The sequence below is a fragment of the Balaenoptera ricei genome, chromosome 7 (assembly GCF_028023285.1).
Source record: "Balaenoptera ricei isolate mBalRic1 chromosome 7, mBalRic1.hap2, whole genome shotgun sequence".
Taxonomy (NCBI): Eukaryota; Metazoa; Chordata; class Mammalia; order Artiodactyla; family Balaenopteridae; genus Balaenoptera; species Balaenoptera ricei.
The window spans coordinates 121,178,101-121,193,497 of record NC_082645.1 but is presented as its reverse complement, the minus strand read 5'-3'; the positions used below and the strand labels follow the sequence as shown (position 1 = coordinate 121,193,497).

The 15,397-nt window shown below is 65.6% G+C and overlaps 1 protein-coding gene across 2 annotated transcripts in view; it reads left to right on the top strand.

The window, feature by feature from the left end:
• The window catches only part of KIF1A (kinesin family member 1A), a 92,279-nt gene that overhangs the window by 41,991 nt on the left and 34,891 nt on the right, over positions 1-15,397 (top strand). The window contains exons 14-26 of one of the 2 annotated variants that reach the window (XM_059929121.1): positions 800-933; positions 1,856-1,935; positions 2,184-2,259; positions 4,536-4,615; positions 4,897-5,003; positions 5,901-5,984; positions 7,737-7,917; positions 8,000-8,072; positions 8,270-8,363; positions 9,116-9,264; positions 9,627-9,805; positions 11,205-11,342; positions 12,044-12,307. In XM_059929121.1, the coding sequence (XP_059785104.1) occupies positions 800-933; positions 1,856-1,935; positions 2,184-2,259; positions 4,536-4,615; positions 4,897-5,003; positions 5,901-5,984; positions 7,737-7,917; positions 8,000-8,072; positions 8,270-8,363; positions 9,116-9,264; positions 9,627-9,805; positions 11,205-11,342; positions 12,044-12,307 (1,639 nt within the window). The remainder of the gene's footprint in view (positions 1-799; positions 934-1,855; positions 1,936-2,183; positions 2,260-4,535; positions 4,616-4,896; positions 5,004-5,900; positions 5,985-7,736; positions 7,918-7,999; positions 8,073-8,269; positions 8,364-9,115; positions 9,265-9,626; positions 9,806-11,204; positions 11,343-12,043; positions 12,308-15,397) is intronic. The other variant, XM_059929119.1, reaches the window with a different exon arrangement.

The following is a 15,397-nucleotide window of genomic DNA, read 5'->3' as shown; positions in this document are numbered from 1 at the left end:
CCCAGCCTGCGTCTCCCGCTGGCTGTGGGCCCGGCTCCCTGGGCAGGGGCACGTGCTGGGGCCTCCCCACCCCAGGGGCCACAGGGCGCCCTCAGTTTCCCTAGTGCCCGTGCTGTCCTACGTCTGCCGCTGCTCTGCTGTGTGTCTGCTTCTGCCAGGAGGGGCCTGGGCACCTCCCACCCCAGGGGGTGTGGCAGTCCCAACTCCCGGGCCTTGGGGGGCAGGGAGGCTAGGGCGGCGGGGGGCCCAGAGCAGCTTCTTGGGGTGGAGGAGTGGGGGCTCCCTCGGAGGTCCCACAGTCCACGGCTCGGCCAGGGCGCTCAGCGGGGTGGACAGCACCGCCCGCGCCCACAGCTCAGGGTGCGTGGTGGGCTGGTGGGTGGCGGGCGCGACGTGGGGCAGAGAGGATGAGGAGGAGCGTCAGGGCCTGGGTGCAGGGGGGCCGCCGGGCAGTGACAGCAAAGGGCGGTGGGCAGGAGGGCAGGGAGGCCGGTGGCCCGCAGGCTTGGCATGTGTGCGGGGGGAGCGCAGGCCCTGGGCGGGGATGCCGAGGGACCTGGCGGCGCAGCCGCACCGTGGCGGGGGCAGCATTGCATGTGCTCGTCCGGGCGCCCAGCTCGTGGTCCCTGCTTGCTACCTTCTCTTTTCCTGCCTCTTGGTTTTTCCCAACTTGGTCTTTCTTTTCTCTCCTCCCGTCTGTCTGCCCCCCTTCCTCCCGTAGACGTGTCCGACCTTGAGAACAATAACCGTAACCGTGGCGGGGCGGAGCTGAGTCCAGCCCCTGACAATCTCTCCACAGTGACCAACGCCCTGGTGGGCGTGAGCCCCTCGTCCTCGCTCTCGGCCCTGTCCAGCCGTGCCGCCTCTGTGTCCAGCCTGCACGAGCGCATCTTGTTTGCCCCGGGCAGTGAAGAGGCCATAGAAAGGCTGAAGGTGAGGCAGGGCCGGGCTCGGACCTGGTGGGCGCTAGGCCAAGATCCCTCCTCTTGGATGGTCGCAGGCGGAGGGGCTTGGTCAGAGGTGAAGTGAGCCATGCAGGGGGACGCGGGGTGCGTCTCGGCCCCCGACCCCAAGCACCCCATCCAGGGGGTCGGTGCGCCCTGTCCAGGACCATGGGGCCCATCTGCTGATTAGGGCGGGGGTCCTAGGGCATCTGTGTTCTCCTTCCCGGGTTTCCGTGCTTATACCTGCTCCTGCGTGGTCTTCACTCTCCTGGCTTGGCCACGGGCGGCTGCATTTAGGGTTTGGGTTACTGGCTTCCTTCAGCGAGTGGGAACAAGTTGTGGGTGTGAGCGGTGGACGGCGAGCCCAGACAGAGGGGACAACGGCACAGGCGCCAGACCCGGGCTGATGAGGGGTGGGCTGTGCGGCCCGCCTGGGGCCACCTGAGGTGGGGGGCTCCACTGGGGGGATAGGGTCCCACTTGGGGTGTGGGAGGCATCCACCCGGGATGGACCTGGGGTGCAGAGGCCCACTGGAATGTGGGGACTGGGAAGGAAATGGGGAGGCGGTGCTGGTGTGGGAAGTGTCGTCTGTCTCACCCGTGGTCCAGGGGCATCCGAGCCTCAGAACCGGTGTCAGCGTCTCCCCACGTGTTTGTTTCTCCCTCTGGGTTTATTCTGCCTTTCTCTCTGTTCTCTGGGTGTGTCCACAGGAAAGACACGCGTCCTTTGCACGTATTAGCTCTCAGCCCTTCACCTTGATCTTTCAGACTTCGAGCAGCCTGGATGGACCTGGAAATTGGGGTGTCGGGCCTTGCAGGCCCGGCTACTCGCCTCCTCTTTGCCTGGCACCCAGGCCTCTGCCCACTGCCTGCCCCCTGCCCTGACCTCGCTCTGCTCTGTCTGCTCCCCAGGAGACGGAGAAGATCATCGCTGAGCTCAACGAGACCTGGGAGGAGAAGCTGCGGCGGACGGAAGCCATCCGGATGGAGAGGTGGGCGGTGCGGGCGGGGGGCCGGCAGCAGCCCTGTGCTCAGCTCTCGGCTCTTGTACCCAGGGGTGGCCGCGTCCAGTGCAGGACATACCCGTCCCCTCTCATCCAGTGACCCCCCCCCCCCCCCCGGTCACCAATGGCCCCATTGACCTGATTCCCAGTCAGGGGACCAGTCCCTCAAGTGGGCACCTGAACTCATTGACCAGATGAAACATCGTGTGGGTGCTGACCCCCGCTCTGTCCCCCAGGGAAGCGCTGCTGGCCGAGATGGGCGTGGCCATGAGGGAGGACGGCGGCACCCTGGGGGTGTTCTCTCCCAAAAAGGTAGGAGCCGGCCATTCTCTGGGCTGCCCCGATGTGGACAGGGCTGGGGGACCTGCGGCCCCTGGCAGGGTGTCAGCTCCTGGAAGGCCAGCAGGGTCCTCCTGGGAGCAGGGAGAGCGACTCCAGGCACCCGGCCAGGCTTCCCCGCAGCCATCCCTTCCCTGTGTGGAGCCTAGAGCCTGCCTCCTCGTGGTGGTTTGTCTCTATGGCCTCAGGGCGTCAGGGAGGTCACTTAGCTGCCTGAGGGGTGGACTGGGCCCCTCAGGTTGGGGTGAGACCGGGGTCCTGGAACAGGTGGGGCCTGGACCCCCCAGGAGCCTGCACCCCTCATGGGCAGGGCTTGGCTGGACACGAGCTGGGAGCCAGCTGCCCTCTTGGAGATTGGCTAAAGTAAGGTTTGGCTGTCCCAGCAGGGACCCCTCTTCTCCCACCCAGGCCCAGCTTGCCCATGGCCCCGGCCCTCCAATGGAGCAGAGCACCACCCCCTGTTCAGTAGCTCAGATGGGGCGAAGCATGAATATCAGGGAAAAAGTCTCTGCATGATTCTAGGGCCCAGACCCACACACCCATGCACCCACCCCAAAGATTGCCAGACCCTTAGAGCCCTTAGGAGCTTAGCTTCAAGCCCAGAAGCCTTCCTGGAAGGCAGTGGCGGTCTGTTCTGACCCCAGCATGGGACTCTGCAGGCCTTGCCCCTGCTGCCTTGTTGGTGAGGAAGTGCCTGGCTGACTTTTCACCCCAGCAAAGCGTTTCTTTGTTTGCCAGTCTCCGAAGCTGGCGGCATGTAGAGCCCCCGCTGAGCCATTGGGGCCCCAAGGGAAAAGGAGCACGGGGCGCTGGTACGATGGGCACATCCGCTAGGGTGGCTGCTCCCTGGGGACAGGGACAGGCTCCTCAGGCTCCTTCTGCACCCATGCACTCCGGCCCAGGGGGCACCTGAGGCCTAGAAGCAGGAAGGAGGGGTGCCTGGGAGGACCTCGGCAGGGCGGGGAGCAGGTGGCACCCTGGTGGGGTCCTACTTCACTCCCTTTTGGACAGGCCTTTGGTTTTCGTTTAGAATGCATTGTTCTTGAGCCGTTGCATTGCCTCTGGGCACAGTGCCCCGGGGTGGGCAGGCGAAGCTGGGGTACAGGTGTCCTCGGGAGACTGGCTGTGCAGTCTTTTGGCTTCATTGGTGGCAGAGGGATTTGCTGGTGGCCCCGGGTCTGGACATTGTCCAGGAGTGGGAGGACAGTGGGGTCCCCAGGACTCTGGAGAAGCACATGGGCCAGCTGGGTCCCCCGCTTGGCCCCGTGGAGGGAGCACAGGCCCTTCCTGGCTGGACGCCTTCTGTGCTCAGGGGAAGGGGCCGCTGTGGATGGTCTGTCCTGTGTCTGATGACCAGGTGTCCACAACCCTGTGCAGGGGTGTTAGAGGGGTTTGTAGCTCAGGGTGGGGGCAGCTTGCCCCAAGGTGCCAGGTGGGAAACAGGAAGCTGTTCCAGCCTCTGGCATGTTGCAGAATCCTTGCCCGGGACCGGGTGTGAGGTCAGGAAGTGTCGGGGCCCAGAGACCCCGGGTGAGAGCAGCGGAGAAAGTGAAGATAGGGGATGCTGGCCCAAGGCCCAGTGGACAGAGCCTGCAGTGGCTGCCCTGGGCACGGGATGGGGTGGGGAGCCGAGGGCAGTGCTTAGACGGGGCAGCTGGCGAGAGGTGGTCACCTTGGCTTTGGGTCATGCTTTGGTAGACCCGTGGTTAGGACAGGTGTGGGCGTCTGACCTGGGGGGCTCAGGGGGACTTTTTTCACAGCCTCTCTGCTCCCTGGCATCCAGGGCCCGACCCCTCCCTGCCCAGCGTCCTAATCCCGGGGCCCTCAGCTCCTGGCTGCCCCGGTTGGAATGGGGACCTGCAGCCCTGTTCTAGGATGGAGGACCAGGCCCAGGCCCCATGGGACCCAGCCTTGCCCTGCACATCCCAGGGCCTACCACAGCCTCCAAGCACTCCCTGGGCCCTCAGGTGCTCAGAGCTGGGGTCCCAGCCCCTCCCGAAGCCCAGCCCCTCAAGTGCCGCCTGGCAACTGTCCTACCAAGACTCTGGGGTCCCCATCAAAATCTCCTCCTCAGGAGCCTTTTCCTTCACATCTCCTCTCCTCTCTGCCAGGTTGGGAGGATATTGTGTCCCCCGAGAGGCCAGGCCAAGGGCAGGTGGCGGTAAGGTCCTGGGGAGAGAGAGGGCAGCAGGCAGCCCGGGCCGGGCTCCCGCTCCCCGCAAAAACAGGTGACCCTTCTATCTCCCCAGACGCCGCATCTCGTCAACCTGAATGAGGACCCGCTCATGTCTGAGTGCCTTCTCTACTACATCAAGGATGGGATCACCAGGTGGGGGTCGGCGGGGTGAGGGGAGGGGTGGGCTCCCCCACTGAGGGGTCGCTGAGCCCCCGGGCATCTGCTGGCAGGGGTGCTGTGGGCCCCTCTGGGCAGTGTGGCTCCCCCAGGCCAGGCCGCTTGGGGGGCTGTCCCCCGGACCCCCGCTTGTGCTCTCCAGGCATTTCCCGTAAGAGCTGGGCATCCTGGGGGCTGCAGGGGGACCAGGCAGGCCAGTGGGTGGCGTCGTGGTGCCGTGGGTCCAGCCGGCGCTGATGACCGCACCACACACACAGAGTGGGCCGGGAAGGCGCAGAGAAGCGGCAGGACATAGTCCTGAGCGGGCACTTCATCAAGGAGAAGCACTGCGTCTTCCGGAGCGACTCCCGAGGGGGCAGTGAAGGTATGGCCTCCCCCGGCCCCGCCCCTACCCGGCGCTGCTGGTGTCGCCCTCCTGGCTCCCCACTCAGTCCCGGGAGCCCCCCCGCCCCCCCCGAAAGGTGCTCTGAAGGCTGGGCTGGGGACATGCAGCTCCGTCCCTGCACAGGGGGCTGGTTCGGGTGCTCACGGGCGGGAGGGCACTGAGCCTGGATCGAAGGGACGGTGATTCTTAGGCCACGCCTTCCCGTGGGCTGGGAGCGGCCATCTGTCCATCTCCCTGGCCGGCCTGCCCTCGGGCCTCCGTCCCCACTGCCGGTTCTGGGCATGACCCTTCCTTCTCGAGAAGGCACCTGCTGGGCTGTCCCAGTGCCCACGGCCCCCGAGATCAGGGCAGGCGTCTGGACAGCCTCTGGGATGCAGACCAGTGACCAAAGTCCCCGCTGTGACCAGGCCCCTTCAGGGTGGTGGCCTTAAACAGTGTTGCGGACGTTGGTTCTCCCAGAATTCTGTCCCCGAAGCTCTCTCTCCCCTCGGTGGGTGGGCACAAAGCCAGGAGGGGCTCTGGGACTCCTGGGGACATGTGAGCCACTGTTTTCCATCCCACCTGGAGACCCTGCAGGACGGGGCGGTCACCCAGCACGGCCTCCCCACCTCTGACTTGGGCCCGTGAGCCTCCCAAATGGGCATCGCTTTCCTCATCTGTGAGGGGCTGAGAGGCCCCTCCGGCTTCTCGAGGCCCAAGCCAGGTGCCACAGGGAGGAGAGGGGCCTGGCGGGGGCCGCGCCTGGGTGGCAGGTGGCCAGGTGGGTCGTGCCCCCTGCCCCCGACCCTGAGTGGGGCTTGCTGGGCTCAGACAGGGACGCGGCCAGGAGGACAGCCCCTCACGGTCCTCCTCTCCGTGCCCCCATCTGTCCTGTAGCCGTGGTGACCCTGGAGCCCTGTGAGGGGGCAGACACCTACGTCAACGGCAAGAAAGTCACGGAGCCCAGTGTCCTGCGGTCAGGTACAGTGGGGGCAGGGGTGGCCCCTGCCCCGCCCGCTCTGCACGCGCGCCCCTCCTGCTCGTGCGGCACCCCAATCCGCCCCCCACCAGCCGGGCAGCACACAGGCCCGGGGCGCTGAGGGGGAGAAGGCTGCTCCAGCGGCGCTGAGTCGACGCGGCAGGCCAGCCGAGGCGGGATTCCGGGCGGTGGGGCGCCTGTCCCAGAGCCCCGGTGGGACTGGCGCGGTGTGGAACGGAGGAGCAGCCAGCGGGGTGCGCGCTGCACCGGCCTCCGGACGCCGGCCCCCGGCTTCGTATCCTCACGTTCTAAAACACACCTGGAGATATGTCTGTCTGTCCATCTATCCAGAGATTTATTTAATGGAATTGGTTCAGGAGGTGGTGAGGGCTGGACAGGCGCGTGTGAAATCCACAGGCGGGACTTTCTCCTCAGGGAAGCCTCAGTTTAGCTCCTGAGGCCTTTCACCCGACGGGGGGAGGCCCACCTGTGTAACGGTGGGTGGTCTCCTGTCCTGAGGTCACGTGATTGTAGGTGCACCGTTGGGCTCCCCAGCCCGGCCAAACTGACACACAGCACTGACCATCGTGTCAACTTTGGCTGGGGTGACTTTTTGCTGAGATTGAGGGGGACCCTCCCCTTCCCCAACTGGAGGTGCAGAGGGGATGGGAGGCCTAGGAGGTAACGCCTGGCAGCCTGACGTCCAGACCTCTCCGGCCACCCTGAAGGGCCTTGTTTTTAGCTTCCAGGACTCAGGGTCCTGCCTTTGGGGTCCCGAGGGATGTTTTGAGGGAGGGACACACCGCGCGTCCTGGATTCATGGGCCTCGTGTGGCTGCCAGTGGCTGGCGTCCTCGCCTGGCAGCCAGTGTGGGGAGATGGGGCGGTTGAGCTGGGCAAGGGCAGGTCCAGAGTTTCCTTCTCCCCCCTGTTGTTTCACGATGGGGCCTGGTGTTTGCGGGCTCGGGGCAGGGCCCAGGCTGGGAGGGGAGGCCGAACTCGGGAGCTGGAGGTGGAGCTGAGGGAGGCCTGGGGAGGACCAGCCTGCAGGCCTGGGTTCTCTTGTGGGTAGAGGGGCTGAACCAGCTCTGCAGGCCTCAAGGCAGAGCTCAGGTTCCTGGAGAAAGTTGGAAAGAAACTAGGCCGTCCAAAGAGACCCCCACCGGCAGGACTATCCAGAGACAGCAGGCACTGCCCTCATGGGACAGGTGTGCCCTGGAGGGTCCTGCAGACAGGGTGGACCCTGGCTCTGGAAACACGCAGACCCCTGCCCTGCTTCCGTCGGTGGGACAGATGGGAAGGGAAGCTCCCGGCAGGAGGGGGCCCTGCAAGAGGGGGCCAACCCCAGCCCTCGGGTAGGGGAGTGCCAAGGCCCAGGGCACAGGAGCAGGAGGCCAGGCTGGCCCAGGGGTGGTACCTGTGGGGCTGTGGAGAGGACGGGACCGTGGAGAAGCCCCAGGACTGTGTTTTGCCAACATCGCTGCTACTGAAAGGAGGGGCCGAGGGGTGGAACCAGGGAGAGTGAGGAGGCCCGCTCAGGTCCTGGTGGAGGAGGTGGCCCCCCGGCGGGGGCGAGGGTGACAGTGGGCACAGGACCCAGGGGGCCGGCTCCTGGCAGCTGGAGGCCCTCCCAGGGGTGGGCAACACTAGGACCCCAGTTGCATTCCTCCTCTTTCCCTTCTCCTCCCCTCTCTCACCCCCGAGACCACCCGAGGCCAAAGGTCCACCAACTCTGGCCTCGCCTCCGTCCCCCAGGAAACCGCATCATCATGGGAAAGAGCCATGTGTTCCGGTTCAACCACCCTGAGCAGGCAAGGCAGGAGCGTGAGCGCACGCCCTGCGCGGAGACGCCCGCTGAGCCCGTGGACTGGGCCTTCGCCCAGCGTGAGCTGCTGGAGAAGCAGGGCATCGACATGAAGCAGGAGATGGAGCAGAGGTGAGGCCCCAGGGGCTGCCGCCAGGGCGCCCCCCGAACCCGCCGTCGCCCGGCCCGTTCTCACCCCCGCACGCTCTTACAGGCTCCAGGAGCTGGAGGACCAGTACCGCCGGGAGCGCGAGGAGGCCACCTACCTACTGGAGCAGCAGAGGCTGGTGAGGGCGGCCCGCATGCCAGGCCCCTCGCGGGGCTCAGGGCACCCAGGGTCCCTGCTCGCCCGGCCCTGTGCTTGGCTGCCCGAGCGCTCGCTGCGGTGGGGCTGCGTCCGGGCGCCCTGGGCCCAGGCCCGGGTGGGAGGGCTGGGGACGGTCTGGTGTCCACGTGGCACCACAGGCCTTGCGTCTGTGCCCAGGACTACGAGAGCAAGCTGGAGGCCCTGCAGAAGCAGATGGGCGCCCGGTTCTACCCGGAGGTGAACGAGGAGGAGGAGGAGCCGGGGGATGAAGGTGAGGGAGCTCGTCCGGCGTGGAGGTGGGCTGGGGAGGGGTCTCAGGGAAGAGGCGGCCCCGGGCCGCTCCCTGCAGGTCAGCTGGTTGGCAGCTTTGCCCTGGGGTCCCTGGCCTGAAGGCAGGATTTAAGAGGCTGTGCTGCAGCAGGAAAGCACCTGTGCATACGCACACGTGTGTGCACACGCCTGCTGGTTGTGGCGGGGGCGGCCTGGAGCACGAGAAGGACGGGGCGGGGTGGGCGCTCCCAGGCGGGGTGCCCTGTGTCCACTCACCCCTGTCCTGCCCGATGGAGGCTGGTGCTCCTCCCCGGACAATGTCTCTGCTCCACACCTTGGGACCCGCTGTGGGAACGTTTGCTTGGGCGGCCCACTGGCTGACCTCTTGCTGCCCGGGGCCCGAGGATGGCTTAGGGGCAGGGTGTTCACGTCCAGCTCGGCCTCCGGTCAGCTGGTCGGGACCTTTGTGCTAACGTGACCAGGCCTCCCCCGTCTGGACTCGTCCACCCGAGAGGGTGTGTGGGACAAGCCCCAGTCTGCCCTCCTGCCCCCGCCCCACTGCTGCCCCCCAGGTCCTTGCTGAGCTCCAGCCCGACTCTCAGGACCCTGGCGCTCACACTGGTGGAGCTGGCGGCCTCTTTCGGGCGCAAGGGTCGTTCCCTGCAGCAGAGCTTGCTGCCAGTTAGTGTGAAAGTGGGGACCCGAGCCCCGAGCCCCCAGCCCCGTGATGACCACGTGCGCCTCTCCCCACAGTCCAGTGGACGGAGAGGGAGTGTGAGCTGGCGCTGTGGGCCTTCCGGAAGTGGAAATGGTACCAGTTCACGTCCCTGCGGGACCTGCTGTGGGGCAACGCCATCTTCCTCAAGGAGGCCAACGCCATCAGCGTCGAGCTCAAGAAGAAGGTGGGCCCCTGCCGCTGCCCCTGCCCCCGCTGTCTGCGCCTCGGAGGGCGGGCGTCACCCATCCTGCTTCCTGCCGGGCCTCGGTGCCAGGCTGCTCTGCTTCCCGGGAGGGCGGGGCGGACCCCCTGACCTGCAGCCCCCAGGAGGAGGGTGGGCAGTTGGAGGGGGGGCCCGAGACTGACAGAGGGGGACACGCAGGCAGGCCGGTGGGCAGGTGGAGCCTCCTCTTCGGCGGCCGGTGGGAAGGTTCCGGGAACAGTTGAGGGACAGGCAGTGGGATCTCTCGGAGCGGGAAAGAGGCCCTTCCAGGGCCAGGCTCCGCCCTCTCTGGGGCTGACGGGCGTCCTCCTCACCGGTCACAGGTCCAGTTCCAGTTTGTCCTCCTTACGGACACACTGTACTCCCCACTGCCGCCTGACCTGCTGCCCCCAGAGGCCGCCAAAGACCGAGAGACTCGCCCTTTCCCCCGAACCATCGTGGCTGTGGAAGTCCAGGACCAGAAGAACGGGGCCACCCACTACTGGACGCTGGAGAAACTCAGGTGCAGCGGGTGGGCCGTGCGGTGGGCAGTGGGGCGGGGCTGCTCCCCGGGCCTGGGCTGAGGCCACTGAAACGGAGGTGGACGTGGGATGCACGGGGCTCACGTGTCCAGGCAGCTTTTTCTCCTGTTTTGATATCTTTTAAAATCAGACGAAAAAAAATAAGTTCCTACTTACTCCAGCCTCGTTATAGAATCCATATTCTCCTCGACCAGAGCAGTGGCAAAGTTTGGAGTAAGGGGCGGGTGAGGCGCTGCAGGAAGCTGGGGGCTCCTCCACCTGGGGGGGTGGAGGAGGGCTGGGTGGGGGCCCAGGGAGGACGGCCAGGTGTCCTGGGAGGTGTCTGCCCTACGGCTCTACCTCAGGTCCCACACGCTCACCCTGACGTGCGCTTGGCTTTTCCTGGGTGAAGGTGACAGGACGGCTTTTTGCCACTGAAGACAATTTTAATGTTGCTCAAGTGCCCCTAGAAACGAGAGGCGCGTGGGCACAGGGCTGTCCGGGGGCAAAGGAGGGAGGGGAGGGCCTCGCCACGGCCTCTACGAGGTTTTCATGGGCAAAGCGGGGCAGGGTGAACAGCGAGGAGTGGCTGGTCAGCGTAACGCCTGCGGGCTTCAGGCCCGGCTGTCCCCGGGCGATTTAGGGCTGGGGAACCGGCTTGTGTGCGAGTCGGCTAAGGGGCGGGTGGGGTGGCTTGTGTGGAGGTGGGCTCACCCACAGGCTGTTCACTGTTGGGGCAGGCCCCAGAGATGTCGAAACGTCATGAGAAACAGAGAACGAAAAACGTGGTCAAGACGCGCTCACGCACGGAGACACGTTTATACGCACTCCGTCCCACTCACACACCCTCACACGCAGACGCCTTCCCTTCTTATGAGGTCCCCACCCCCGGCACATGCACTGACCCACGCGCATTCACGAACACGCGCCTGCCCCTGCCCCGTCCTCTTGGGCTACCGTCTGTTCTTGGAGGGCGGATGTCCCCCCCCACGTCCCTCCTGTTGTACCTGAGCCCCCGAGGGAGACGTCTGCGTCTCTCCCACCACCTGCCGGTTTTCCGGGGGATAGCTTCTAAAATGCTTTGTTTCCTGTGTCTTCTCACCACTCATCCTTTGCTCCCCGAGCTTCCGGGGCTCCGTGCCCTGACGCCCCATCCTGAGCGTGGCTGGTCACTGACCCCCCCGGCTGACGTCCCATGGCCATCACGGGGGCTGAGAGGAACGTGTGGCGAACTGCAAGCCCCTTGGCCACAGTCGGCCGACTCCAAGGACCCCAGAGGGTCCGCCTGGCAAACCAGCTTGAGCCGTGGGTGACCCTGAGCAGGATGCTGTGGCCTGAGCCGGGCTGGGCCTGAGACCCCAGGATGCTCCGCCCGGGCCCACGCTGACCTCTGCCCTGCAGGCAGCGGCTGGACCTGATGCGGGAGATGTACGACCGGGCGGCCGAGGTGCCCTCCAGCGTCATCGAGGACTGTGACAACGTGGTGACTGGTGGAGACCCCTTCTACGACCGCTTCCCCTGGTTCCGCCTTGTGGGCAGGTAGGCGCCTCCCTCTCCCTGGGCTGAGAGATGGAGAGAAGGTGGGGGGCAGCGAGGGGTTGGGCCCCGGCCCTGACACGAGGAGGGGGCCGGCCAGATGCCTTTCTCCATCCCGACTCCCCGGCCCTGGTCCTTCCTGGTCTGAGCCCCCTGGCCAGTCCTCTCCACACACCAGTGGGCCCTGACCAGGGAGGGGGTCTCAGCATCGCCACCCACCCCCACTTCGGGACCACGGCCGTCAGGTGACAGCTGTCCGTGTGTGTGAATGTGAGGCTCGGTCAGGCTTTCAGGTGGGGTGCGAGCAGGAGGCAGAGCCGTGTCCTCCCAGAGCTGAGTCCATGCCTGCTGTCCCCAGTCTCCTGGTCCGGGGGCTGCACCCGGCCCCTGCCCCCCACGGGGCATGGTTTCTGAGGCCTCGACGCGGCCAGGCTCCCGAGGCCCTCACCGACCTCAGCCACACCTGGCCAGGATCATACCTGCCGGTGCCCTCCGGAACCTTCCGGAGCTTTACACTGACCCCCCCCCCATGTGGTGTCTTCCCACGCCTGGGGACCGGGCATTTTGGCTCTCTTGCCCGTCGAGGCAGCATTCTTGACGGTCTGTGTGTTTGGTTTGGGATCTCCTCGGCAGCCCCCCCCCCGCCCCGCCCGCCCCCCAGGAGCTGGCGTTAACCTCTCTCTGTCTTGTCGTACTAACCCCAGTTCAGTCATCTCTGGCTGCAACAGCTACCCTCTTCTCAACACATGCATGAGCGAGCGCATGGCTGCTCTCACCCCCTCCCCCACCTTCTCGAGCCCCGACTCCGACGCCACCGAGCCTGCTGAGGAGCAGAGCGTGGGGGAGGAGGAGGAGGAGGAGGAGGAGGAGGAGGAGGACCTGGAGGACGACGTCTTTCCGGAGCACGTGCTGTGCGACGGCCGGGACCCGTTTTACGACCGGCCCCCCCTGTTCAGTTTAGTAGGAAGGTTGGTGAGGTCGAGGACAGCATGCTGGGAAGGAACCAGCTCTTTTGCACAGGAGCACTGCTGCGGGCACAATTTGACCGCCGTCAGGGCGTGACCCCCGGCGAGCAGGGCCTCCCCGAGGAGCGGGCGTGAGGGAGCGCGAGGGCTCCTGGCCTTCCTGGAGGGGCCCGGCGGGGAGAGGTGGGCCCCAGTGGTGGAGGAGGGCAGGGTGCCCTGGGGCACGGGCTCCGCACAGGTGGGCCTGTTTCCGCAGAGTGGCCTCCGGGACCCGGGAAGAGCAAGGCCCCCGCCCGTTCAGGGCCCGCGGGGGCATTTGGAAAGGTGGAGCCATGCATCTAGCCAGGGTGGCTTTCTCTCCCTCCGCTGTTTTCCAAAAGAGATGGCGGGTCCTGGTCTGCTCCCAGGGCCCTTGCCCTCTCTGTGGGAGGAGCAGCAGAAGCTGGAGCCGGCCGGCCCGGGGGGCACGGAAGGAAGGGCAGGCGCCCGGGCAGTGGAAGGGCCTCCTTCTGAAGCCCTGGGTCCCGGGCAGCCCGGCCTCTCTTGAGCCAGTCTCTGTCTAAAGGTGAGGGCGTCCTGTCCCTCCTGAACCCCAGGCCGTCAGTGCCGGAGACGGTGCCGGTGGCTGCGTGCCCTCATGGGAAAGTGCCCTTTGCAGAGGAGCCCATGATTCAGTTTCCTGGACAGAGGAGAGAGGTCAAGTTCAGGGGGGGAGCGGGGTCCCCCGCCCTGCAGGCAGGTTGGGCGTATACAGTCCATCCTTATGTCTATTACTATGGAATGGAATGTAAGCGAGAAGGTGAAGGAAAGGCCTAGAAACCTAGCTGTAGTAGTAGGAAATTCAGCTCACAAAAACTGAATTTGCATATACGCAAAGGTGTAAGATAATTTTAACAGCAACCTCTTTAGGAGTTTGAGATTGCTTCCTTGGGCTAGACTGATGGAAGTTTTTGGAAGTCTTGACCTTGGAGCACCAGTACTGAAAGCTGAAGACAGAGGCTGGTCCCCAGATAGCGGGGTTTGCACTGGGAGCCCTTGGGTGCGGGTGATGGAGTGAAGGCCCCACTGGTTCCTCTTGGAAGGAAGCAGGTTCTCAGCTGGCGCGTCATGGATTTATTCTGATTAGTCTTCCCTGAGTGTGAGATGCTGGCCCACTGGACAGAACCGCGTGGCTCTCTCCGAGACGCCCCGGCCGGGCTTCCTGCTCTGCTGAGCCCGAGCGGGAGGTGCGGCCCCAGGGCCAGCTCCACGCAGGCCTCTCGGAAAGCCCGGCCACTAGGGCCAGGGTTGCCGGGTGCCAGGCAGGCGTGGGGTCAGGGCACACGGGGGCGAGGACACCGGGAGAAATGGGGGTGGGCTCTTGCAGTCTCAGCCGGAAAGAGCTGGGTCCTTCCGACATTCCCCCCTCTGTGGATCTGGGATGTGACAAAACCACCAAGCCAAACCAAAGCCACGAGTGAGAGGCCAGCTCCCCACGGCGGCCGTCTGCGAGGGGCTTCATCTGGAAACGTCCTGATCTTTTTGGTTTGGCAAGAATTGGCTTTTCCCGCGCAGCAGCTGTGCAGGCCCAGGCCCTGAGAAGGACCCCGTCTTTGGTTTCCTTTTCTCCCTCTGGTAGCTGCTGGCTCTCTCTCCAAAGCTTAAGCAAAATTGGGGCGCCCACTCTTGTCTCCCTTCGGACAGGCTTTCCGGGCCCCAGCATGCGTCTGCACCTCACCAATCTCGTGGTTAGCGCTGCCCCACACTCAGCCCCGGCTCTGCCACCTCCTCTCTCTCCGGCGGGTCTCAGCCTGCTTCAAGGTGCCCTCACCTCTGTGAACAGGGCCCCTGGCAGGGGCCTCCCCCGTCCTGACCCGGGGCTCCTCACCCAAGTCCAGGGTCAGCCCCCCAGGGGGCCTCTCCCTCTGGCGGTCTGGGTGCCAGTGAACTGGGAGGTGAGATGGGCCAATCCAGGTGGAGGAAGTGGGCCTGGGGGCTCAGTTTTCCCCGATGATCCTCCCTGCTCGGGCCGTGGCTTTCAGAAGGCGGGTGGGCTGCAGAGAGAGGAAGGCGAGGGGGTGACTGTCTGGGATGGAGGGGCCCGGGGAAGGGGGACTGGCGACCGCCCAAGGGATGTGTTCAAGACTCTGGGTGGAAAAGCACTGACCCGCCGTGTCCGCTCTGTGCCATCTGGGCTGGCGAGGCCGAGCCCTCAGCTCCCAGCTGGGTGCGCTCTGCGTGCCGAGCCGCTCAGCCCGAATCGTCACCCGCGAGGCTCCGAGCCACCCCGTGTGCGGGTAGGTGCGCCGTGGCCGGCAGGGTCCTCTGGACAGGGCTGGGCTGTTCTGGCCCAGGGGGGCGGGTGCTGACGTCAGGTTGTTTCCGGCACCTGGTGGGCAGTGAGGGGGAGGCCCAGCTTCTGCAGCGTGGGCCCCATCCCCTCAAGTTCTGGGGCTGCCGGGCGGGGTGGGCCTGGGGTCTTCCGGCCCCCGCCCCCTGCCCTCGAGGCTGGTGCTGCCAGCAGGGGCTGTGGCTGCTGGGCCCCAGGGGTCCCTCCTGGATGAGTGCACCGGTCACTGTCACCGGTCAGACGGGGACCAGGGGCAGCAGGAAGGAGAGAGTATGCAGTGTGGCTTCCTCCGCCTCTGGGAGCACCGGCCCCAGAGCCGCAGCTGGATTTGCACGCGAACCCACCTGGGCGCCCCAGCGAGCGTGAGAGCAGGCCGTCCACAGGCGAGTAACGAAGTTCAGAGAGGGTGGGCGTGGCCGTGGGTTCCAGGCGTCTTTTTCATTGTAAAACCCAACCTCCAACCAAGGGGTCCCTCGGGGCCCCCGGCCCTGGCGGTTTTCAGTGCCAGAAGTATCTGGGCTTTCTTGCCCCTCTCACTTGGGGAAATCCTGAAAGATCAAGAAAGGCTTGATTTACTTAATTAATGAGCTGCATTAATTAAGCCGGTGGGGAACGGAGCGTGGTGTCCACACGGTTGGGAGCCGCACAGGAGCCAGCCTGTGGGGTCTCATCCCAGCTGGGGCTCTGCTGCCAGCAACTTCCTTAATGTCCTTGAGCCTCCATCTCCTCACCTGTGAAATGGGGCAGGAATGGCGTATTTCACC